Source organism: Barbatula barbatula, assembly GCF_947034865.1.
Source record: "Barbatula barbatula genome assembly, chromosome: 3".
Classification (NCBI taxonomy): domain Eukaryota; kingdom Metazoa; phylum Chordata; class Actinopteri; order Cypriniformes; family Nemacheilidae; genus Barbatula; species Barbatula barbatula.
This window is the reverse complement of record NC_136764.1, coordinates 14,015,730-14,041,629: the sequence shown is the minus strand read 5'-3', so window position 1 is coordinate 14,041,629 and position 25,900 is coordinate 14,015,730. Positions and strand designations below refer to the sequence as shown.

General features: G+C 42.2%; 2 protein-coding genes across 5 annotated transcripts; both read right to left on the bottom strand.

Moving 5' to 3' along the window:
- Positions 1 to 4,556: 4,556 nt before the first annotated feature.
- vcam1a (vascular cell adhesion molecule 1a) lies at positions 4,557 to 10,435 on the bottom strand. Its single transcript, XM_079453556.1, has 6 exons — positions 10,177 to 10,435; positions 9,756 to 10,034; positions 9,059 to 9,361; positions 8,725 to 8,979; positions 8,381 to 8,644; positions 4,557 to 5,111 (listed from the first exon to the last, which is right to left on the bottom strand). The coding sequence occupies exons 1-6, from the start codon at positions 10,235 to 10,237 to the stop codon at positions 4,966 to 4,968; spliced, it is 1,308 nt and encodes a 435-aa protein (XP_079309682.1). The 5' UTR covers positions 10,238 to 10,435; the 3' UTR covers positions 4,557 to 4,965.
- Positions 10,436 to 10,479: 44 nt separating this feature from the next.
- On the bottom strand, positions 10,480 to 24,869 carry cdc14aa (cell division cycle 14Aa). 4 transcript variants are annotated; one of them, XM_079452716.1, is made up of 16 exons: positions 24,661 to 24,869; positions 24,457 to 24,530; positions 24,119 to 24,209; positions 23,906 to 23,981; positions 23,004 to 23,096; positions 22,674 to 22,753; positions 22,394 to 22,460; positions 15,542 to 15,604; positions 15,353 to 15,440; positions 14,590 to 14,820; positions 14,376 to 14,514; positions 14,102 to 14,267; positions 13,618 to 13,715; positions 12,163 to 12,288; positions 11,659 to 12,055; positions 10,480 to 11,016 (listed from the first exon to the last, which is right to left on the bottom strand). In XM_079452716.1, the coding sequence occupies exons 2-16, from the start codon at positions 24,512 to 24,514 to the stop codon at positions 10,987 to 10,989; spliced, it is 1,803 nt and encodes a 600-aa protein (XP_079308842.1). In that variant the 5' UTR covers positions 24,515 to 24,530; positions 24,661 to 24,869; the 3' UTR covers positions 10,480 to 10,986. The 4 variants fall into 4 exon arrangements, with proteins under 4 accessions (XP_079308842.1, XP_079308841.1, XP_079308844.1 ...); XM_079452715.1 differs by having other exon boundaries at positions 24,457 to 24,852; XM_079452718.1 differs by lacking the exon at positions 11,659 to 12,055 and having other exon boundaries at positions 10,484 to 11,016.
- Between the last annotated feature and the right edge of the window lie 1,031 nt (positions 24,870 to 25,900).

The following is a 25,900-nucleotide window of genomic DNA, read 5'->3' as shown; positions in this document are numbered from 1 at the left end:
TGCTGGTTCATTGTGGTTTGTGTGGTGAGTTCCTGTGTTTAGTGGTGTTTAGTGGTGTTTAGTCTAGTGTAGTCTAGTGTAGTCTAGTGTAGTCTAGTGTAGTCTAGTGTAGTCTAGTGTAGTCTAGTGTAGTCTAGTGTATGTTTAAAGTTTGTTTTAGTCTTAGTCCTGTTCTGTCTTGTCATTATATTCCCATGTTTTGTTCTGTTACCCCCTCGTAGGTTTTGTTTTGTCTTTTATATTAAAGTCTTCTGTTAACCCCTTACCCACTGTCTGCATCTGGGTCCTCTATCCGTGTCTCACCACTTACGATCATGACACTAGTACTCATTATATAGAAGTACCTAAAAATTTGATACTGGTGCCTATTTATTAGATACAAGTACTTATTCAATAGATACTAGTACTTATTCATTAGATACTAGTACTTATTCATTAGATACTAGTACTTATTCATTAGATACTATAGTATTTATTACATCAGTGACAGTAATTAGTAATGATTTAATTTTGACTAGTAACATATTTCAGATTGGAGATCTGTCATTTAGATATCAACTATTCAGTTCTGACTAATGTGTCTTCTGATAGTCACTAATACTAATTTATTAGGTACTAGTACTTATTTATCAGAAACGTAAATGTGTTTATCAGCTACCAGTACTTATTAGATTTATACTAGTACCTATTCACGAGATACTAGTACTTTTTTCAATAGTAAAATGTTTTATTTTACTAGTAAGATTTGCGATTTGACTCTTCAATGGCCATTCTGACTACTAGTCATTACATATGACAGGTAAAAAACAATTGTGACCGCCCTTACAGAAAAGTCACATGAGTTTCACACATTTTTCACACGTGATCACATGTTTTTTACGTTTTTTGTCGTCTTTTGTCAAAATTAGGTTTTAAATAAAGTATTCTATATAACATCAGGCCTATCATCAGTGTAAATGGCTTAATTTTGAAAAATGCAATTTTTGTTGCGAAAGAATAACAAATGATAGTAGCAAGCTGATATTAAAGGTCATTCCCGGCAGATATTGCCATAGATCACTACAGACCGGTAGCCTAAGGATTGCTGCCACTTAGGAGTTTTATTACTTTTACGAATCAAAATGATATTTTCTGAATTCGGAACGTTTAATTAATCTCTTCCGCAATGTTTAAATTTTTCACAATGTTTTCAGAGCCGATGGGTGGGAGAGAGTGACCACGTTAACATAATGATCTTTAACCCTAATAATTCCATTCCTGCAAATTGTAACATTCAGCCAACTTCTGATAAACAATTTTTGTTACATACAAGGTATGAATAAAATTAGGAAAACCCAGCTTTCATACGATATCAAAACCTGTAATATGTAACATTGCAACATGTGATTGGTTTTCCCAGATTTCTGTTATTGTGTTGTATTTTCTTGGTTATTATGGCTTAAATCAAAACTAACCAACCGCAGTGTGATTGATATTAATTGGAATGCACAATCAAAAAAACATGATTCTGCTCTAATTTTTTATTTTGTTTTTGAATCCTAAAACAGGGAGCCTACTGGAGGAGATGCAGAGGGTAAACAGCCCGGGAAGTGCACTAAAATGAACAAGGCGCATAAAGCCAATAGCTCTCCCCAAATCTAACATTCCTGTCTTCATGGTAACATACCCAAATGCTGTGCAGCTCCACTCACAGATTGTGCGGTTTAGATCCAAAGTCCCCATACGGGAGCAACTTCAGAGAACAGCCTCCAAGTTTGCAATAATCAACGCGCTTCTCAATGAACGCAGGAACATTCCTTATACGCACTCACGCACCCATAGCGCACCTGTATCTAATTAGGTGATCACCATTCAGTGCGTACTCAGGTTGTCACTACAATTAACTAGGCAGCTATGCCGGCTACACATGGATGACTATTAATGAATGAATAAATACGGTACACCACTTGCGCTTTAAAAGGGGGAGGAGATAGAAAATAAACTCTGGGTTTACCAAAGAAAACCTGCTCCCAACCAGTATAGTTTCACAGAGTAAGTTACTATGGTTAATGACTCTGAGTATAAGTAACCTCTCTTTTAGAAACGGGCTTCAGTTACCCCTCTTTCTCGGGTTTGACATACCTCGCACTCTGAGAACAGATATTTTTCCCATATTTCAGGGGTTAATATCGGAGATTTCACTAAACCTCCTTTCTGAAACGGACCCCAAGTGGGGCCCACACCTATAGCCCAAGTTGATTTTGAGAGAAAACAATATTCTATGTGTTTTTTAGGCAAATATTGTAAACTAAATTTTTTATAATATCGTATACTATAAATAGTATATACTGTACAAGTCATATGTGAGTCTTTTTTAAACAACCCAAGTTTAACATTTCAAGGGAAGTTACTTTTAATTTCACAGTTAAATCAGTAAGGTGAAAAAGAAAATTTGAAAAGTTTTGTTACTGAAAGATGACTTCTGAATGGGAAAGTGGAATCCGTTTAAACGTGTAAAACTGTCGAAATGCACTATTAACAACATTTGTCTTTAGTTTCAAAAGTTTTGTTACAGGTGCAGCAACAATATGACCTTGTAAAAATGCAATGTTTACATCAAAAATAAAAAGGCAAGTCAAATTTGTTTTATTTCTTTTCTCTTTGCTGAAAGCAACAATCACAAAGGTCACATCCGTGTTTGAAGAATTTACTTTCACTTTTGGTTGCATTCATTATCAGTAGGAAATTGAACACAAAAGATTCAGAGAATTCCTGTTCCTGTAATGTTATTGCTAATAGAAAGTCATTGAAGTTGTTTCCTTTGTACAAAATGTGCATATATTCACAATATTGACACAATGTTATCTGGTTTTGAATCGCTGATTTTGTTTGTTATATTTCACTATCCAGATTTCCTGTAATTAAAATGACTTATATCTCTATAAACATGCAGTACTGAGCATGTTAGGAATACTCTAATCACCTAAAACATATTTTGAATTAAGATCAATAGATTTAGTCTCTTTATGCTCCTTGTAACAAAGAACCCAAAGTTTCTGAAATGTTCACTCTATATATATTTTAGCTTCAAACAAGTTAGGGCTTTTAAACTTACTTGTCTGATCCATACTGTTTTGGAAAGAAATTTGTGCTATTAATCTACTGCAGTCAATTTAATCCCCTTGAGTGTTGGTCAAACAACAGAACTTCCCATCCTACGGGGATTGTGTACAATTTGAAGGTCTGATTAAAGGGAAATAGTAAATGCCTGTAATAACTGACAAGTCTTGTGTCAACTAAACGTGTCTTGTGTTGCATTGTTTTGGGTGGAAAGGCAAAGTTTGAGGAAATGAGTTTCCTTCTGTAAGTGCCAAGTAGACCATGTGCATATTTTTTAGTAGATTGTTTAAGCAGGTGTGTATATCCAAGAATCAAAATACTAATACATTTACACTATGGGGCAGTTTCCCGGACAGGGATTATGGCTTAAATCAGAACTTGGCCTTAGTTAAATTAGGATATTTAAGTCATGTTAAAAAACATACATAAACATAAATATGTGTTTCTTGAAACAAAAACAACTCCACTGCTAATGTGAACCCATTCGGTTTATTAGAATTCATCACCATGCTCCACCTTTCTGCCCATATTTGGACGACACTTCCTGTAATTGGGTAACTTTATTATTGCCTCTGCATTGCTGCTAATGATTGCAATTAGTGACTAATTGTTTAACAGCTGGCCATGAGGGTTTTGAAGGAGATAAAAACTGGTTCTTTGGAACCGAGAGAGGTCCATTTTTCTTTGTCTGGTGGCTGTTGTTCTGCTGCCATTGTGGTCAACGTACTCCCCTGCTCTGCAAATCAAGCCCATGTTCCCAGGCTTCTCTATTTGACTACCGGTGTGTACTACAGCTGGATTCTCTCAACGCTCTCTAATGTCCTTTAAAGGGCCGTAACTATAACTTATCACACAGTGTGAATGTGTGTCTATTTCCTATCCGTGGTGTCAATATACCAAAGCATACAGCCTCACAACTATTTTGTCATGCTTGTTTAATTTATTGACGGCATATATGAGAATGGTCTGTTAAAAAGATTTTGACAACTTTGTGTCATGAATATCACTAGATGCTATACAAAAATGGCATACTTTCACATCCTCCTACATTCCTACACCCCATCAAGAACCCTGCGTTCAGCAAACGAGCGGCGCCTTGTAATGCCTTCTTAAAAGGGCATTAAATCGCTATCCCGCTCATTCTCCTTCACAACTCCTTCCTGGTGGAACATTCTTCCTAACGCGGTCCGGTCAACCACATCTCCCACAACCTTCAAAAAACGACTTAAAACACACCTCTTCGGCGAATACTTGTACAGAAAAATTTAAAATAAAAACCTCTTCTCTCAGCAGGTAATGGTCTAGCTTTTGTTGAAACTAGTAACTTTGTATTAGCACCTATTGTACTATTGCGCTTTTATGACATCGCTTGTTGCTTCCTGATCTCTCTGTAAGTCGCTTTGGATAAAAGCATCTGCTAAATGACTAAATGTAAAAATGACAAAATGCATATACATCCATCAAAATAATGTAATGTATTTTTATTCAGAAATGTTTATGACTCCTATATTGATGTACAGTAAATAATTAAAATGATGTATAGTGACCATGTATACATAGTATTTACCCAGTCTTGGTTTAATGTAAAATCATCTGGCAAACTTTTTTATCTTAGGTATGCATTTAACTACATATTATAGCAGAACGTGTGTTTTCTAAGAATTGAACCAACAACCTTTGCTAAACTACAGGAACATCGTAGTCAAATAAGCAATAAGTCATCTTACTGCATGTGTACAGGAATAACATAATACAAACAGTCTGGCAATGTATTCATACCTGCTCATGAGATATTTTATAGACATTCCACAGAAGAACATGATGCTGCATTGAGGTTGAAGGCTGAATTGTGTCTGAATTATTGATTTAGTTCATGCCGATGTTGACAGAGTCTCTCTTGGCTTCTCTAAGGTAACGCATAAGCAGAGCAAGGACAGTCAGGAGGGAGACTGACCCTAGAGCTGGCACAATGATTGTTGGTAGATCTGGTGTCATCGAGATGTGTTGTGTTTCTACAAAGAGTTGAAGGAATTCAAATAATTACCACTGGAAAACTACATATTTGTTAGTTAATGTATTCATTAACACCTGGAAGTAAAACTTAGGAAATTGATTCTTAAATAAAGAACAACGAGTTCTTCTGAGTACTTGTTATGAGTACTTTTGTGATATTTAATATGAATTAACATGTACAAGTTCATCACACTTTTACTACTTTTGATATAGCATCTGTCACACTGCTTGATTAGAGGTGGTCCTCCGATTACACATTTTCACACTTTTTATTGAAAGTTGGGCACATATCACATAAACAGTGATATTGATATTTTGAGTGATTGAATAAAATGTTTTCCTTTAACATGCCTTCTTTAAATGCACTAGATGATACGTTTATAATCACAATCAACCTGGGTAAAGTCATGATATAAAGATGCATTAACATGTCATGAGCTAATGTCAGTAAACAGCTAGTTAATATTGAATTAAACATCACATCCCCTTCAAGTAAAGTCATGACATAAATATGCATTAACAGGTTAATTTTAGTATATAAGTAGTTGATACTAAACCATGCAGCCCTCCAGTGATACAATTCTGAGCACCAGATGAATAGTTCATATAAATTAGTTTTTGTAAAACACAAATACATCAGCATCTGTATATGAGAAAAATAAACAAAAAAACACACATTTACCTAAACAATTGTAGTCGAAGAACTTGCCACTGTTGCTAAGAGAAGCAGCCACTGGCTGTGCATAGATGAAACGGAAGGACACAATATGGGCTGCAAAATGACCACGTAATGGTGTTGTAATGTTATGCCATATGGGACCGGGGGCACTATGTATTAACTGTGCCAGTGGGCTTAGCCAACGGGTTCGCGCGTATGGTTGCGTTGATTTTGTTACTGCGTTGTGCCATACTGGTCCAGGGCCACTGACGGTTCGATTGGTTGATGCGGATGGAAACAGCATGGGCTGCCAGATGACCTTGCAACAATGCAACACACACTCAGGTCTGATAATGGATTTGATGAAAGTGTGATCACAACTCATGTGATGTCTCTCTGATAATAGCAAGGAAAGGTAAGTATGTATTTCTGTCAGGACCACTGTCGTCAAATACTTAACGATAGCATATATTTAAGGTTGGAAGGTTGGTGGAATGAAACTATTCTTGAATGGACCTAGCAGTATAGTGCAGCAATACATGTCCCCCCACCTGGGGAACCAGAACATTTCATGATGCGTAAAAGGATTAAATTAAATGATTAAGTAAACAACTGACGTTGTTTTTTTAAATGAATGCTAATGATAATTGTTAGGCTTTCTTCAATTGAAAGTTTTACAGATCCTTCCAACTCCCTGTCTTGCTCAACTGCTGTATCAATTCGATCATAACGTTACCAAAGGTAAAAAGGGTCACTGCTAACAAGGGTCTCACCAGAAACGATTCCAAAGTATTTGTTTACCTGTTTGTTAGTGAAGCTTCGGATGCACTTTCAAAAGCATCATTAATGTTTGTACCAAATATTATTATATATTATGGATATTTAGGAATTATTTTGTTTGGGTATTTAATGTTCTCACAAAGTAAAAACACTTTGTTTGTGGTGGCACACTTATTAGTGACGGAACTCTGGTACGAGTTCAGTGCGGAAGTTAAGCTCCCAGTTTTGTTCGATGTTTCGTGATGAACCCAACTGGATGCTGTGTATAAATACTGTAATTTGTTCCTGTATTCCTATTATATTGCATTTTTCACGTGCAGTAATTAATGTTTTTTGATTAGCAATTTTAATTTGTCATGTAATCTGTCATGTTACATTATAATTATTGCAAAATATATTAGATAAAACAATTCTTGAACTTACATATTATATTAAAGTGGCCATAACTCGTTAATCTTGAGAATTTACAGAATAGCATCGCACCCTTCAAATATACGCAGAGTCTTTAGTTTGATCACATTTATTAAAGACGGATATAGCTGTACGATTTATTTTCTCGAATACGTGCGACGTGTGTGGGGGAAGGGGGAGGGGGCGGAACTAAAGCACACACATTGCCAAGAAAACACAGACATCAGTTTCACTTACCACGTGCGGTTCATGTCCAGAATCTTTTAGCGCTGGGACCGATGCTCCATCTATCAGTTTTAAACATTTCCAAATCCAGCGTTATATCCACCATTTATATAACATTCATCACCCAAATGCAGCGAACAAACAACACAGCTTCGGGAACATTGTGCCCTCTATCTCTCCTGCACACAAGTGAAAGTGACTTGTGCGCATGCTCCTTCTCCTGCTCTCCATGGTTGATGCGTGGGTGTGCTGCGTGATTTTCCGGGAGAATTGTCCAATTAGGGACTAAGAAAAGTTGTCACGTAATGATTTTTCATGTTCGAAAAAAACTTTCCGAAACCTGTACGATCACTGGGGGAGTGTATCGAGCACAGAAATACTACCTAATACGTCCAACTCGTTTTTTGCCAAGTTGACCATGTTAAGCATGAGAATACAGAATGTATGAAACATCGTTGCACCACCCATTTAACATATCTAATGATAAATGTGTGATGATGATGGTAAACTGTACGGATTAAAATGTGACATTTGCAATCAATGTTGTATAGTATGTGCTTGATGTTATTGTTGAAAATGTGTAATCGGAGGACCACCTTTAATCAAGCAGTGTGACAGATGCTATATCAAAAGTAGTAAAAGTGTGATGAACTTGTACATGTTAATTCATATTAAATATTACAAAAGTACTCATAACAAGTACTCAGAAGAACTCGTTGTTCTTTATTTAAGAATCAATTTGCTAAGTTTTACTTCCAGGTGTTAATTAATACATTAACTAACAAACATGTACTTACATGTAGTTAACCTTGTCAGTATTAACACATGAATCCTCATGACTCCAGTATTAGCCCTTTATTCATTCTTGATTAGTCCATTTCTTCTTTCATCATCAGTTAATGTGGAAGGAAGTATTAATTCACAAATTTTAGTACACAATTGTCCATGTACCCTTATTGTAAAGTGTAACTGAAAATGTTTTATCTTTACCCAAATTTTTAGTTTCTGCAGCTGTACTGTTACGATTAGAATGTATTATTTGGGTCCCTATATAGCTCTGTCAATGTAAGCAAATGGGATATTTTTCCCCATGCTTAGGTTTAGATGTTGTTTAAATATCTAACCCTAAATATGAAAACATATGCCCAAATATTGTGCTGAAAGCATCTTATTACCAGAACCCTATAAACTCACCTTTAACTGTAATGTTGATCATGCCACTCTTGATCCCAAAGTCATTTTTCACTTCACAAATATAAACCCCTGCATCCTCTAATTTGACATCCAGAATGTTCAAAAACACAGTTGAACTGTTTTGAGCTTCTGCTGCCCGGTTCTCCTTTCTAAATAGTATGAGTGTTTTTGGTTCATCGTCGGAAGAACAGAGTATGGTTATGTTATCTCCTTCAATAGGGTCCACGCCATCTTTCAGTTGGATTTGGGGGTTTTTTGGAGGACCTGCATTACAAAGAGGTTACGTAGGTTAAAAATTTTCTTATTGGAGACCAGAAAAGGAAAATACTTTTTACTTTCCCTACCTTGAACAATGACCTGTACCGGCGTTTTTAAACTTCCCACCACATTTCTTGCTTCACACTGGTACCAGCCTGCCTGAGTCAAGGAAGCGTTATTTATTACAAGCTTCTGACCATCAGCTATGGGATTGTTCTCTCCTGTTTTCCACCACAAGATTCTGGGTTGAGGATTTCCATCGGCATGACACGTTATGTTCAAATGCTTCTCAAGCTGCACCAAAGGATTATTACTGGAAATTGTCAAAGTTCCGGGTCCATCTAAGAAAAGCAATACATAGAATCAATAATAGACTAAGTAAAACAGTATGTTGTATAGAAATTTGCGACAAGAACTTACATTCAGCAGTTGTTTTACGACTCATTGGGTTTGAAGAACTGAGATTGAGTGTTGCCTTGCAAATCAAATTCTTGCCCAGATCATTTACAGAAGGAGTGTATCTGATCACAGAGGAATAATTCTGCACATTTTCATAGTCGGATATGTCAACGGGTTCATCTGTGTAAATAGTCTTATTTCCACGAAGCCACTGAATTATAATCCCGTGTAAGGGGTAAATGTTGTGGACTGTGCAGTTGAGCGATTGTTCTTGGTTTTCTTTTAAATGTTTTATTCTGGGTATCACAGGATCTGTTGGAAATGCTGCAAGGGATCATTGACATCATTAACATCCCTTTTATCACATATAATGCCTTACACTGTGAAAATATTTTTTGGTAAATATTAAGTGTCAAAATATTAAATTATTTCATATAAACAGCAATATATATGAATATAAAACATTGTATAATACTATTTTTTTCAGTGTATTGCCAATTTTGTTTCTTAAGGAAATAAAAACTACTTCATAACTTCCTTATTAGGTCATTACGAAAAAGCAATTTAAAGGTACAACTAAAAAGCACCCGTTTAAAATCTCCCGTGCCCAACACATAATATGGTTAGAAAAGTAAATAGTGATTTGACTGCAGAATGGTTACCATTAAGTGTAAAGTGCTTTCTATAACACATCAATAAAAACGTGTAGCTTACGCACAATACACTTGTATCACAGAGGTTTTTTGACGCGTTGTTCCTCCGCACGAAGCTGTGCACACGATTATATTGCTGAGTTTGGTTGAAATGTTGCTGAACAACAGTCGAGAAGTAGTCTGATTGCTTTCAGCAGCTCCTCCGTGAAATCTGTCCACAACAGTACCCCAAGCGAAGATCACGTTAACCGGACAACCGTTAACACGACAGCTCAACTCCAGAGCATCACCAACATGAAGCGTGGGTTTCAATGGAAATAACTCCATTTCGAACGCATTCCTGGCTAATAATGAAAAATGTTGTCTTTTCAGTTGGACGATATTATTAACGTAAGCATTGTTTATATTATTTAGTCATATTACAGAATTTAACAAGTGTAAAAAACATCAAATTGAAAGTACGGAAAGATGCGCGAGAGGTCTCACCTGATCCTGATATCAGAAACGTAATGCACAATGTAAACGCAAAGCAGCTTGTTCCGCACATCTTAACTTGCCTTCTGTTGTTTTTCACTTATAGACGAGTCCTATTTACTGTCCAAGACCCTCAGCTGTTCCTTTTTACGTCCTTGAATCAAATCACCCCGAATGCTCACTCACAAGCCACACCTGATAACTTTCTGTTTATGCATATTTACAGGTCTTGTGCATGTATTGCTAGTTCAAATCATTTTCGATCTATCTCCTTTGGTGATGGGGTCTAAAGACAAACCTTTAAAACTGGGATTTGTTTGATTGCATTTTAATACCTCTATATAAATTAAATTCCAGCGATTCTCATTAATCAACTTGCATACAGACACCTACCTATACAAATTGTATTCAAAATCACATTTTCTGTACAATTATATGACTAGACATAATTGAATCAAGACATGATAATGTGAACGCATATCTCTTGCAAAAACATGCCCGCTTAATGAACTGAGAAGTTGATCAGAATTGTCACAGTTTGTTGATAAAATAGTTACTTTGTTTAACAAATACTGGTAGATACACTTCATATTTTGTACACAAAATCTGTGATACATCTGTGATTATTACATAAATAGTGAAATGTTATGTTATAAATTGAAACCATATTTTATTTCCTATTGAAATAATTTATAAAACCATAATGAACACTTGACATATTTAATATTTTAGCAGCTTTGTGAAGAAATTCAAGATCCATCGGTCAGATCATCCATGCCATGGAGGATCAGCTGTGATGGTCATCAGTGGATAGCGATTGCCTTAGTACTGAGCATATTCAGACTGAAGGGACTGGGGGGAGAAAGACGGAGTGACATTAGGAAAATGATCTGATTGCATGCCCTGAGAATACTGCAATATAAAATAATATTAATAGTTCGAACAGTAAAGTTAGAATTCACCCAGAAATTAAAATGCTGTCATAATTTGCACAGCTTCATAACAGAATATAAGATGAATATAAAGACCACTTCGGAACATGTAAACCACGCTGTCCAGAAGAACGTTTTGAACAAAATACAATCAACAGAACATTTATAAGCAAATCGAAACAAATATGTTTTGACTATAAATGTAAGATTTAAATAATAATAATTACATTTTAAAAAAGAAATTGGAAGTGCTTGGACTAGTGTTTACATCTTGCGAAGTGTTCTATAGAAGATGAATACTGTATATAAGATGCAACAATTAAATATAACAATTTATGTAAAAATAGAACAATAAAAGAGCAGCAATTTTGAATAAAAACTAAAATGCTGAGTAAATGGAGACATTCTATTTTCAATTTTGAATGGACTACTAAGTCAGGGCAGAGAGAAAATTATTTAAAAAAAAGAATTCAGGAAATCAGTTGAGGAAATGAATTAGATGTAGAGAGTGAAATCAGGGTTACGGTGTAACCCCAGCGGTTGCCAGACGGTTGTCACTCACTGGAATGGATCTGCTGAGGTAGCGTGCTGGAAACCCACTGAGCCCAGCACGTACTGGACCTCTACGAGGGCTTGGACGGTTCCTGGAGAACAGACTGTAGCCAGTTCTGTTTACAGGCCTGACTGTATGGCTAGCACTAATGCTGTTAGCTCCAGGGAGGGTCAGGGTGTTGAGGTTCGTGTCGACCTCTTGACTGTAGTTTAGGTGGGAGGGATGCAGTCGGGGATCGGAAGCAGGGTAGCCAAAGCTGAATCCTGACGGAGGAGCTGGAGGGCATGGGGTTAGGCCAGGAGACAGGGAGGGAGTAAAGGAGGATGGAGGTGTGCTGTTGTCATCTTCGAGGAAGTTGCTTTCATCGTACAGGTTGCCAAGTGAGTGAGCTAATCGTGGCCTGAAGCTGTGCGGGGTGCATAAACGGGGAAGTAAAAGAGGTTTGGGTGTGTAAATTAGATCTGGTCTAAATCACACATGCTAAACAATCACATCAATGTCACATCAACCCACCTTTTAAGGTTACCAGCAGATGAGGAAGGGCTGCGTGCTAGTCCCCGTGCAGGCGAGGAGGAGTGGAATAGAGTAGCTTTGGAAGATTTGGGAGATGAAATGGTGCTCTGAGCTGGACTTATCACACTACCAGAAATGACAAATCAGCATAGTTTAATTCTAGAGTTCCTAATTCATTCATGTATACACAGGCCATAGATTTATTTTTGTCTACTTGTCTTCTGTTTTCATTCAGGCCCGGTTTCACAGACAAGGCTTAGGCTAGTCCTACACTACCTTTAGACATTTACATTTAGCAGACGCTTTTATCCTAAGCGACTTACACAGAGTTCGGGGAGCGATATGTCATAAAAGAGCAATAGTACATTAGGTGCTAATACAAAGTTACTAGTTTCAACAAGAGCTAGACCACTACCTGCTGAGAGAAGAGTTTTTTTTTCATTTGTCTGTCAAGTATTCACAGAAGAGGTGGGTTTTAAGTAGTTTTTTGAAAGTTGTGAGAGATGTGGTTGACCGGACCGCATTAGAAAAAATGTTCCACCAGGAAAAATGAATGTGTGACCTGTCTTAACTGAATATAACTTACCCAGAAATATCTTAAAATATATCAGTGCTATTGTTTTGTCTCGAGATACATACCAGTAATGTATTCTTCTAAGGCCTTTTTATAAGAGCGACATAAATATCTTAAGGCATGGTCCTGGCTTAAGATAAACCGCGTCTGTGAAATCAGGCCATAAGGAAGGAAACGACTTCCTTGTTGCAAAATTGGTTTGCACTTAAAGGGATAGTTCACCCAAAATGTATCCGTCAAAGATTACTCACTCTCTAGTTGTTCCAAACCTGTATAAAGTTTGTAGGCCAAACAGTTCTTGGCCACTATTGACTACCAAGTAGGAAAAATGTCAATGGTAGGCAAAAGTGCCTCAGAACTGTTCGCCGTCCTACATTCTCCAAAATATCTTCAAAACAAAGAAATGATTAGGTTAATTTTCCTACTATTTCCATGGACTGTTTGGTTATAAGCGTTCTTCCAAATATCTTTCTATGTGTTCATCAAAACAAAGACATTTTTACAGATTTGGAAAAAGTTGAAGGAGAGCAAATGAAGACAAACATTTATTTTTGGATGAACTATCCCTTTATTAATGTCACTGCCACATCAATTTGGTGACAGTCCAACCTATTGGTTAAAAATAAAACCGTAGTAACTTAAAACTTATACATCCATCTGAAATGAAGTTTTGTTAACAATTTTATTTAACTTATTTTCTCTGTCATTATTTTCTAGTAACATCTAAACAAGTTGGCAAGGATGACAAACAGCGTGTGAGGTTCTTTAAGTATACTGACAAATATTTACATTTAATTGTTAGATCTGGTCAAAATAATAACACAAATTAATTTGTATATGCGAACACTTGCATCCTTTGTAAAGTATAATTGGATGGGTACCTATTGGCTGTGAGAGAAGGTCTGGGATGGCGTTGGCCCTTTAACGCTAGTAGTTTATCCCCTTGAGTCTGTATCATGTCCTCTTCTCTGAACTCATTCTATAGAATACAAAACACAGTGTCAATGACATTCTCAAGGCGCTTTTATATTGACAGCAATTTGTGGCGACAAAGTAAATAAGAGCTGGCTTTGTAAGATGACTTGAGCTATAGTTATCGTTGACGAAGTGCAAAGTGTGGGTGTTTAGAGATCAGACAATAAAACCTCTTTGCAATGCGCAATAATGTAATGTTGAATCAGTGATGTTATGTTATTATTGTAAATGATTCACATTATTTGTATATGATAATAAGTAGGTGATCTTAATAATAGAATTGTATTTTTATTATTACCAATAAAGATGCTTTTAAAGTCAATAATGCTTTATTATTAACTCAAATATTAGTTTTTGATGGACATCAGGGCGACATCTCAGATGTCTCACCTCATCCACACTCTGTGGCTTAAGACTGGCACTGTTGATGGAAATGTCATCCATGCTGGAGATGAGACAAGACATGTTTCTCTCTTGTTGCCGACTTTGTCTCAGCTGCTGTTGTTTTTGCTGTGAGCGATAAAGGTTGCCTTGCACCCACATACTGTGTTGTTTCCTGGAGAGAGACAGATACAGATGAAAGCTTCTTTATGGAATCTCTAAGGAATTTTCTTGTATCTCCTCATGTTTCAAGATCAGTCTGCCACTCTCAACCTCTACTTACTGTTCGAGAAAGTGCTGCTGCGGTCCAATGATGGAGCCGGGCCTGCAGATGCGTATCCAGGCTATCGCTTCAGGTGCTGTGAAACGATAATGCTTCATCAGGTAGCAGCCTATAAGAGTGCCCGTCCTACCAAGCCCCGCTGCAAAGAAAGTGTGACAATGAGAAATTTGACACGTGAAACAGCTTTACTCTGCATTGTTGTTACGCAACTCACCCTTGCAGTGGACAGCCACAGCACCCTTTGAACTCTCACATATGTGCAGAAAGCGTCTTGCGATCAGATCACTAGGTGTGGTGCCATCTACAAAGAACAGGTCGTGATGCTCAAACCCAGCATCTGTGAAGCGGCGACCATCATAGATTTTCTTGTTCAAGCGCACAACGTCCATTACATTGTGTTGGCGGAAGTAGGGGAAGTATGCTTCAGGAGCATGCAGAGGGTAACCTAACCGAGCCAAAATCTCATTGTCACTCATTATAAAACAACAATACTAATCTACTTTTATCATAACTCCAGTTTCCTTACATCTGAGTTCAATTTATATATATATAGAACCCTTTACAATATACAATGCCCCATTAACAGGAAGAGAAAAATAAATAACATAACAAATGAATGAATGAGAATGAAAGTGCATTACAACCTCTAGAAAGCATGCCAAAGGCAACAGTGATCGGAATATCCTCCCTAATATGGTTAGGAATATGAGGCAAGCCCTCCTTCTCAAGATGACAACAAAAGTTATATTTATATACATTTAATATGTCCATGACAAATTCAGTTTCTCTTTGAAGTTGCCTTTCCTTTAATTTGGACAACACCCTGAAAATCTGGTGCCCCTTCTTTTGAAAACTCTCACGGTAATGAAATCCAAAAAGGCATTAGAAAGGAAAAGATAGATAAGTAAAAAAATAGACAGAGGGAAATGAGAGTTGGAAATGAGTGGCTATGATTTAGTGCAAATATAGCAGCTCACCATTTTCAATTTTACTCTTGGGATGAGGTCCACTGAAGGCCAACAATTTTCCTGGCACAATCCAGTTAAAGTCACCATTTTCCACACGCTTAAAAAACAACATTTAATAATTTAATAATGCAGATACTGTATATGCAATGTTGACTGTAAAGGATACAATTGATCAACGTTAAGAAAGGGGATCAATACCTCATAATGTTCATATTCTTCAACATCAAAATTCTCAAAGTCAAAGAAGCCGTGCTGTAGGGCCTAAAGAGAAGCAACATGCATTCAAATATTATTTAAAGATGCAGTGTAAAATCTTCTGTACATCCCCCCTCTGCCTTCAGCTGGATAAAATGTGTAGTCCTGCCCTAAATCGCACGTCACTGGTTGAGGCAGTCCTGCTAACAAACAGAAATATTGTATTCTGTATTTATTCTAACTGTATATCCTGCACTTGCTAACTGCACTTCTGGTTAGACCTAAACTACATTTCGTTACACTGTACTTGTATATGTGTAATGACAATAAAGTTGAATCTATCTATCTATCTATCTATCTATCTATCTATCTATCTATCTATCTATCTATCTATCTATCTATCTATCTATCTATCTATCTATCTATCTATCTATCTATCTATCTATCTATCTATCTATCTATCTATCTATCTATCTATCTATCTATCTATCTATCTATCTATCTATCTATCTATCTATCTATTGTTAACGTATAATTCATTATTTACAGAAATATCTGAATAGTAGGACAAATCATAGTCAAAGACACCCAGATTGCATGCGTGATTGCCAGATTATTTTCTAAACCTCTCCACCCTCTTGTTTAATTGTTTTATCGTGCTTCCTGTTCATTATTACAATGTGTGGAATTTCCTTATGTGTTTTTTCAGATACAAACTGTGCCAATTCTTTCTCTTGTGTCACCACTGAAAAGATAGATACAGTAATTGGACTAAGAGATTATAAATTGAGGATTAAGTGCATTTCACATCTACGCAAGCCAGCATTGAGCCAAAGCGTCCTGCACGACCTTATACTTACTAACGTCTCGGTTACGTATGTAACCTCTGTTCCCTGATGGAGGGAACAAGACGTTGTGTCGAAGCCGACAGATGGGGTTCGCCCTTGAGAACCAATCATCTCTGACTATTTTGAAAAGGCCAATGAAATTGGCGAATGAAATTTGCATGCCGGGCTCCGCCCCCGGATATCCGGGTATAAAAGGGGAGCCGGCGTGCTCATTCATTCACCTTTTGTGCTGAGGAGCCTGAGAGCATCTCGTGACTGCTGCAGCGGACGGCTATTGTCGTGGCAAGAAGGACACAACGTCTTGTTCCCTCCATCAGGGAACAGAGGTTACATACGTAACCGAGACGTTCCCTTTCTGTCGGTCTCTCGACGTTGTGTCGAAGCCGACAGATGGGGTTCCTATGGAAAACGCCACGGCACTAGCCGCGTCACAATCTCTAGCGAAGCGACGTTGACCGGCCTGGGCGAGCCACACGTGAGCGCTATCGCGAAATTTGTAACCTTCCAGTGGGCAGGCAGGGGCTCCCAGAGCTTTTGGCAAAGATGAGTAGCCCCTGCCCTCTGCCAACTCAGACGGCCCCATTGGCGAGGGCCATCCAGTCGTAGGGCTACTGGGTAAGCGCTGTTCCTTCAATGAGGACGTGCGCTACGGAGACCACTTCCCACCCTAGGTGGGAATACAGTGGAGACACCAACATGGTCTCACCAAATAGGGGAGAACTCATGGGAGGTATGTGCGGAATGCCGCAAGGTGGATGTCCACCTGGGGAGGTCATGGGTTGCCACGCGGGGAACCATCTCATGACGACATCTCAGACGGAACCACCCTAGTGGGGGGTTACTACGTGTGGGGCACTAGGTCCGGTTAGAGCTATATGTAATAACTCAGCTTGATACCCGGCCATAGGCGGCAGGGCTGCTCCGCCGAGCCCGCCGCCCTGAGTGCTATTGATGGATGGACGGACTGCCTATTCTTCACCCTTGGGGAAAGAAGGGAGGCAGCCCATAGCGCACTGGTCCACCTCAGAAGGGGAATGGCGCTATGCGCAGGCGTACGCCCCACGACTGCTGGTCTCACCTGCTGGCAAGACTCGAGCTGCCGACTCCCCACGGAGGTTGCAAGCCTCTGCGAGGTATAGCGTAGCCCAACCCGCAGCTCTACAGATGTCTGCCAGAGAGGCGCACTAAGCCGATGCCCACGAGGAGGTCACACCCCGAGCGGAGTGTACCGTCACTCAAATGGGCACGGGCTAGGATCGGCACGCCGTAGTGACGGCGTGTGCGACCCAGCGCTACAACTCTCCTCGGATACAGCACTCCCTTTGCTGACCTCCATAACAGACAAGAGCTGCTCAGGGCCTTGAAGCCCTCAGTGTGGTTCGAGTAGAGGCGCAATGCGCTTACTGGACACCCCACGTACAGGTTGGGTCTTTCTCCCGGTGTGGGAGCGCCTGCAAGTTCACCACCTAGTCCCAAAGGGGGGTGGCGGAACTTTGGGCACGTAAGTCGGCCGGGGTCTCAGGATCACGTGAGAGTCACCGGGCCTGAAATTTGGCAATCGGTGGACACGGAATGCTTGCAGGTGCCTCACCCTCTGGATGGACTCGAGCCCCAGCAGGAGAGCCAACCCCCCTCGCAGAACGAGGAAGGGGCTCTCGGCAGGGCCCGAAAAAAGGGGACCCACAGGTCCACCTTAAGGTCCCAAGAGGGTACGGGGCGCGGACGAGGCGTTAGCCCCTCGCGCCCTAGAGGAACCTAATAATCAGGTCATGCCGCCCCAGAGGCTCACCAGCAACTGGTACGTGATAGCCGCGACAGCGGGTACCCACGTTCCAATGTGGAAGGGGAGATTACTCCCCAGCCTCTCCTGCAATAGGACAGCACGTTCCTGAGCGAGCAATTCCGCGGGTCTTCTCCTCGAGAAGAGCACCAGGACGAGAAGGGGCGCCACTTAAAGGCATCCAGCCTTGTGGGCATGGCCCTTGCCTGAGTGACAGTCTCCACCACTGAGGGGGGTAGGTCATCCAGGAACTCCTCGTCCCATCCAGGAGCCAGACCCAGAGGTCCGGCTCGAACGCCACAACGTGTCCATCCCCTGCGAGTAGGCCCTTCGTCAGGGAATTTGGCCAGGGGGAGTTGTCGTCAGGAGTATCAGCTCCGAGGACCAAGTGTAGTTGGGCCCGTAAGGCGCAACTAGCAGCACTTGATACTCCCTTCCCAGACCTTGAACAGGACCTGCGCAATGAAGCTCACTGGGGGAAAGCGTAGTTCCGCTTGTCCCGCGGCCAGCTGCGCGCTAGGGCCTCCGTGTCGAGGGGGGAGCCTCGACCAGGGAGTGCCCAGCGGCACTGGGGGGTGTTCAGGGAGGCAACAGGTCCACCTGTGCCCGCCCAAACCACACCCAAGCCGGCCGCAGTGGTGGAGTCGTCACTTCGCACGAGGTGTCAACTGATGAGAGAGCGCTTGGCTGTCTGGTTCAGGACACCCGGTGGTTATGTGACCTGCAGGGGCTTTGCCACCTGCTGTCTCCACTGGAGGCTGCGCGCTAGGGCCTCCGTGTCGAGGGGGTCCTCGTCCAAGGAATGCCCAGCGGTACTGGGTGGTGTTCAGGGAGGCGACAGGTCCCCCTGTGCCCGCCCAAACCACACCCAGGCCAGCCCGCAGGGGTGGAGTCATCACTTCCCACGGGGTGTCAACTGACGAGAGAGCGCTTGGCTGTCTGGTTCAGGACACCCGGTGGGCCTGTGACCTGCAGGGGCTTTGCCACCTGCTGTCTCCACGGGAGGAGGCGTTTTGGGCGAGTTGCGATGACTGCAGCGAGCGAGTGCCACCCTGAGGTTTAGTACGCTACGCCGGTCGTGCTGTCCGGGCCAGTATGCTGGCTCTGCACGAGAGGCCGGAGCCTCATCAGTGCAAGCAGGACAGCTAGCAACTTGAAGGCAGTGATCTGCCGACGCAGGCGGGGGCCCGTCCAGCGACCCGACACTGCGCGCCCATTGCACACCGCACCCGCACCCCGTAGGGAGGCGTCTGTCGTTCCACGACCGGCCTCAAGACCTGCTCGGGGTTAGGATGCGACGGCAGCAGGCGTAATGACGATACGCCTACTGCCAGTGCGCCACGCTCTCCAGGGAACTCATCTCTGTAGTCAGTGCTGTCGCGGTCCCATGTGCGTCAACCCGAGGGGGACAGGCCACCCCCGAGGACACCATGCCCAGGAGCCTCTGAAACTGATTTCAGGGGACCGCTGGCTGCTGCCTGAAAGTTCAAGCAGCTCAGCACTGACTGTGCGTGCTCGTGAGCGAGCACACCGTCATGGAGACAGTGTTGAGTTCTCTACCAGGAAAAGGGGGAGCTCCGCGCCAGGGAGAGCTGCTCTCTTTTTCCCGGCTGACCCGTTACTGACATGCCAGCCCCTCGACAGTGCCGAGGGAAACTGTACATGAGAGTATGCGGTCAGTTGTCATGAACCACTCCTGGCGTCTGACAGACACCAGGACGCGCTTCTGCGCCTCCCGAACGGCACCCTTGCAAGGTGCTGCTCAAGGTATGCAGCGACCCCTGGTTTTGGGGATGATGAAGTGCGGCTGTCGAAGCCACTGGACATCTCGGCCGAGGGGACGGTTCGATCGCCTTCGCCAGAGGGGTGGCAGCCCCGGCCTGGAGCACAGGAACATCCCTGCCTCTGCTGAGGTAAGAGGATGCCTGAAGTCCGGCGGAGGTCTGGCGAGCTGGATCGAATGCCGAGACGGACCACACTCCCAGCCACCGTGATGGTTTGAAATGCTAACCAAGCACCCAGAGACCTCACAGGGGGGGCTGCGATCTACTTCATCAACCCGCGGGGGTTGGTTCAATGACTAGCAGTGCTGTTCTCCCCGGGGGGAACGGCTCCGCTAAATCACCTGCCAGGCGATGGCGCAGCTCGACGCACCGTCGAAGCGAGAGTGCTGAGGGCTGCTTTATACTCGTCATTGCGTGCCGCCACGACGCAACGTCGAGTTGCCGAACACCATCTTTCAGAGGGTGAGAGCGGCTGCAAGTGGGACCCAGAGAGAGACCTCTCCTTGTGAGAAGGCGGGCACTAGGCCCCCGAAGGGGCCCAGAAGGTGTTTGGGACGCGGCAGGGACCGCCCCAGTCCGACCATCCAGCAACCCAGGCTGGGTCGGGCCCGATGGTTCAATCTCTCTAGGTGGTCCTCCTCTCAACGTCTTCCTCCGGGGGGCCACCTGCGGGGGCACCAGAACCGGAGTCGACGCTGGAGAAGGCCAGGGCTGCTGGGGGCAGACCACGTGCGAGACCTCGACGGCCGAAAGGCGGCCGGGTCACAGCAGGCCGGTCTGTTTCTACACTGTCAAAAGGCTGCTGGAGCAGTCCTTGACAGCGCCACCAATCAGCCGACCTTGCGAGAGGGGAGTCGGGAAAGTGGCCTTTCTCGACATCGCCCCCCTGCGCAAGATTGGGTCCGAGGCATCTTTCCGGGCCACTGATGTGGACATCGTCCGACCCAGCCTGCGCTGCCACCGCGGTCCCCGGAGGGCCAGTCGGCGGCGGCACTACTTGGGTCGGTCTTACCCCGTGGGGCTCTCTTTAGCGCCCTGGCCTGCAGGAAGGCCATGCGTAAGAGTGGAGGCAGCTTGGTCCACGGCACTGCCAGCCTCAACACCAGAGATGTTGAGACCTTACATGCCCTGGACGGTGAGTCTAGGTCAAGCCCCCCAGGTGGCCGCCGTCTGCGGATACCCGCGACTGCATGCTCCACCCAGGGTGCATTGACATAGTCCCTAGCTGCCTCCCCGCCCCGAGGGAAGAGAGGGCGATAGAGTCAGCTAGACGGAAGCGCGCCGAAAGGGACGCTCCAGGTCTTACTGAACTCCTTATGCAGCTCGGTAAAACTTGGCACTTGAGCCGGGCCCAATGTGCGAGTACCCAGCCGCGAGCACCAGGGCTGCACCGCAACCCGACGCTCACGGCGGTCCGAGCGAGCATGGCTGACATCTTGACGTCTGCTCTCACCTGTGCTCGACCTCCCGAGGGAGGGAGCTTCAGGGAATCGCCAGAGTCTGATGCCAGCAGGTCGCGCTCCGATGTTGCAAGAGACACCTCATCTCCACGGCTCGTGTCCGAGCGCGTGGCTGAGGAATAAGATGGCTTAGGACCATCCTTGGGGACCTGCTAAACAAGCGAGACGGGGCGCGAGCGGTCCGCGAGCCGACCGGCTGACGGATTAACGCTCACGATAATCCCCACATCACCCTCGCTGCTCGCCGCCGCTGACGGCAGGGCCGTAGCCGCTGCGGTCGCAGAACGGGAAGCAAACGAGGTGGTGGCTTGCTCTTGACAGAACGTAGCCAACGTGACGCAACGTCTGAATAGCCGTCCGCCCGCAGTGACGCAACGTCTGACTAGCCATCCGCGCGCAGTGACGCAACGTCTGAATAGCCATCCGCGCGCCGTGCGGGCAGGACGAATCCACGAGGCTGCCACAGCGATCGGACCCCCGAACACTTGCGGCAACCACCGTGTCCGTCCCCGTCCTCGATGAGTGTACTGCACCCAAGAGATCAGCGGGCAATGCCACGCTGAGGAAATTGCTCTTTTAGAAAAATACCTCAGGAACTGCCAGGACGCCCAGGGGAATCTCCGCTGCACCGCGTCGTAGAAACCGGCAATTCGAAGAATGTCATCAGATGCGAAGGCTCCGAAGCACAAAAGGTGAATGAATGAGCACGCCGGCTCCCCTTTTATACCCGGATATCCGGGGGCGGAGCCCGGCATGCAAATTTCATTCGCCAATTTCATTGGCCTTTTCAAAATAGTCAGAGATGATTGGTTCTCAAGGGCGAACCCCATCTGTCGGCTTCGACACAACGTCGAGAGACCGACAGAAAGGGAACCTCAATAGCCATACAGTTTCTATTGTGAAATATCAAGAGTTACATATAAAGGATGGTGATATTATAACAGAGAAAAGCCAAAACAAACTAACTGTTTAAATAAACTTACCTTGCGGATTCCTTGTAAACAGTCTAAAATGGATAAATTATATGTGCAGTTGCCAAAAGCAGCATCTCTGCATGGATATAAAGTAAAAAAAACGAAAGAGTTTAATACAAATTAGAGAATTTTGAAATGGGGAAAATTACTAAAAAAATCAGTAAAGAAAATAACTGTGCAGAACTGCCTCAAAATGATCCACAAAATAACTGACTAATGTAAAGAGATCTGATTAGTATTACAGTAGAATCTAGTATGCACACTTTCAGAAGTGCACGTAGCATCTCACCTGAAAGGCAGGTATGACACATTGGTTCCAGAGATCAGAGCCCGATACACCTCCTCTGGAGTTCTCTTTAAGTAGATTACCTAGAGAAAAGCAGGAGCAAACACAGGCTCAACTGGGTATAAAGATTTCTCACTCTTTTCCACTGTTGAAGCCTTGTGCCCTGTGACCTTGACCATTCTTTTTTTTATTCAGTCATTACTGACTCACCCCTAGATTGTTTCACTTGCGTTTTGTCGTAAAAGTATTTTTTAAGAACTACCTGGCCATTTAGAACATTCTTGAGACATCATCATCTAAGTTCAGTGAAATACAGAAAACGTATGGACTCACTGCATAAGCCCCAATAAGAACAGCAGCATTGGCTCTTTTTCGTTGATCATAGCTGGTGTAGTGGATGATACGCTTTCTGGATAGGGTAAAAGACTGCAAACATAAACAACACACAAACACATTCATTTAACAAACATTGTGAACGTAAATATTTGTTTTCTTCTTTAAGCTGTTTTGCTGAAATTTTACAAATTGCTTTTTGTGGAGGATAGTACTGCTTAATTCCTAGACAGAGGAAGTTGACTTGAAAGTAACATGTAATTTAAACAATAACTAAGTAAAATGATTAAAGTGCATCAACAGAAACGAAAGTTGGTTGTTGTGGTTAGTTATTATGGACACTTGGTTATTGGATTTTTTGTTGTCAAATGCAAAGAGATTCATACACTTAAATGTTGCTTAGTCTTAATGTGGGGTCACTGTAGATTATCATCAGGATACACAAACACAGTCTTATCCAAAACATAACCCAGCACAGTATCCTTAATCTGTCAACTCCAGATATCTCCATATATAGCTAGGCCTTTCAGGATAATATCCACTAAAGCTGCCATGTTTCTTTTATTCATGCCAGAAACTTCTGTTACACAGAGGTCTGTGAAATAGCCCTACAGCGTACTCTACTGGCCATAATAGAAACTGAATGTAGCCCATCACAACAAATTTGAAGAATTTTAGCAAAGTGAAGATCTTAACCATTAAACAGATATGGTTGATGACTCCCGGAAGTGGTGAGTTGAAAACAATATGTTTTATTCCCATTTATTTTTTGTGACCAGTCTTAATAGGGCACTGACCACTTGAGTTTTCCATGAGAGATGGGTCTCTATTTATATGTAAAAATGTAAATCTGTAGGTTTCAGGCTTATGTTTTTAGAAGTTTCAAAAGAGATTGGTTTTACCTTTAGCTTTTTGTTCAGTTTGCAGCAATATCTGTACAGCATTGCTAGATTAAGGGGTCCAAAATCTGCATAAAAGCTGTGGACAGAAATCCAATCATTACTTGTAAAACAATGATCAAGATAATTCACATTTTAATTTCTTTGTAAACACTGGTTACATTTGTTAATCATTTTAAGTGAACACAAGGGCCTACATCAAGATGACTCACTTACTTTTCATAAATAAATTCATCATCTGTACAGAAGAAATGTGTGTTTGCTGTGCTCTTGGGTTTGCTTCTGAGTGTAGCGAAATATAGACGATCTGTGATTTTTTTTTAGAAAACAATAAAGAAAAACACCATAATAAAAAAAACACATTTTTACATCTGGACTTAATGAGATATGGTAGATACGTTCTGGACTAGAAGATAATATAACAAACATCATAGTAAAATTATTTAAGTTCTATCTATCCAACAATAATTGTCGAGCAAAACATATGTTTAGAATCAAATGTACATCAACGTACATTTACATATAACCTGGCTAGAAAAGAATAGGCTACTTACCTTTGATAAACTCCGAAGCCCCGAGCAGTTCATTACAATCTTCCATTGTACGTTCCATGTATATATTCACAAAACTTCGATGTTTCAATTCAAGTGTGTCATATTCAAACATCCGGGAAATTACAAATAAACATTTCAATAGTGAATCCGCGTGTAAAATGTGTATAAAGAGGTACAGTAAAAGCTAATCTTGTTATAACCCACTTCTGAATCCCGTAAGCTCCTTATAAACGCAAATCCTCTAATTCACTTCCGAAAGTGACATAAAACATGTTATGTCTCAGAAGTTTAATGCTGTTTCTCAATGTTCTACTACAGCGCGAGAGTTTCCTAACGCGTTCTTCAATCGCTGCAAACTTAAAAATACATCTTAAAGGAACATTGCCTAGTAACCACGTGCCACACCACCACACAAAGGCGCGTTGCTAGGGAGGGGCTAATTTCGACCAATCAGTGCCCGAGGTGTAGCACACTAATGTAAACACAAGAATGAGGTTTTTAGATTAGCGATTGACTTTAGCAGCACTGAGGTGCACGCTTTTCTGTAAGTAATATCGTTACAAAAGTCACACTTACATCCTTGTGTGGTTTAAACTCGTCGTAAAGTAGCCTATAATATAAAACTTTGACATAATTCTTTTGCTGCTAAATTTTGCTGTGATAAAAAACACTCTTGCCTCTCAGAATCCGATGATTCACGTTCAGCTGACACGTTTTAAATCTAAAACTCTTAAATATGATCAGGCCTGTGTCAGCTCATGATTCACCACAAATACCAACAACATGCAATCAGTTATAATATAGTTCGTTTAAACATTTTTAAATTATTAGCCTTATGGCATACTATGGTCTCGATTGAAAACAGACAGACAGACAGATATTGGTTTTACCTGTGATGTGTGTTATCCAAGCCGTCGGTGGCACCATGGCTGGACGTCTACGCTTGATGCGCCAGTGTCCCCCCCAAGACGACACATGGGACATGCCTTCATTGAGGTCCGTCAAGAGAGGAAGATTAAACTGTTGAAGTCCTTATGTCGTCCCCACCGAAATGAAACCAGAGACAATCAGATTCCGAAGTTTTCTTGAGTCACAGAACGGAAGAAATAAGCTGCATTTTTCACAGAACGGCCATACAGCTCCACCTGCCAATGTGCCACGACACAAAGGTACGAGCTGCTCAAGTGACAGACTCAGGTTACAGCTCAACTCAATAAAAAGGCTTTGGTACTGCTGGAGGTTTTCTGTTACTCTCAGTTCCTATAAAGGTGGGAATGTCACTCCTCACTTCTTGCTCTGATTGGGTTTGCAATATGACCTCAGCAACACATAACTTTTGTCACTATGAGTCTCTGTCACAATGAAGTGACCTGGGAATTTCACCGTTCTGGCAGTGTGTGGAGGCCCTTTCTCTTATTCAAGGCTCAGAGACTATGAGGCTTGT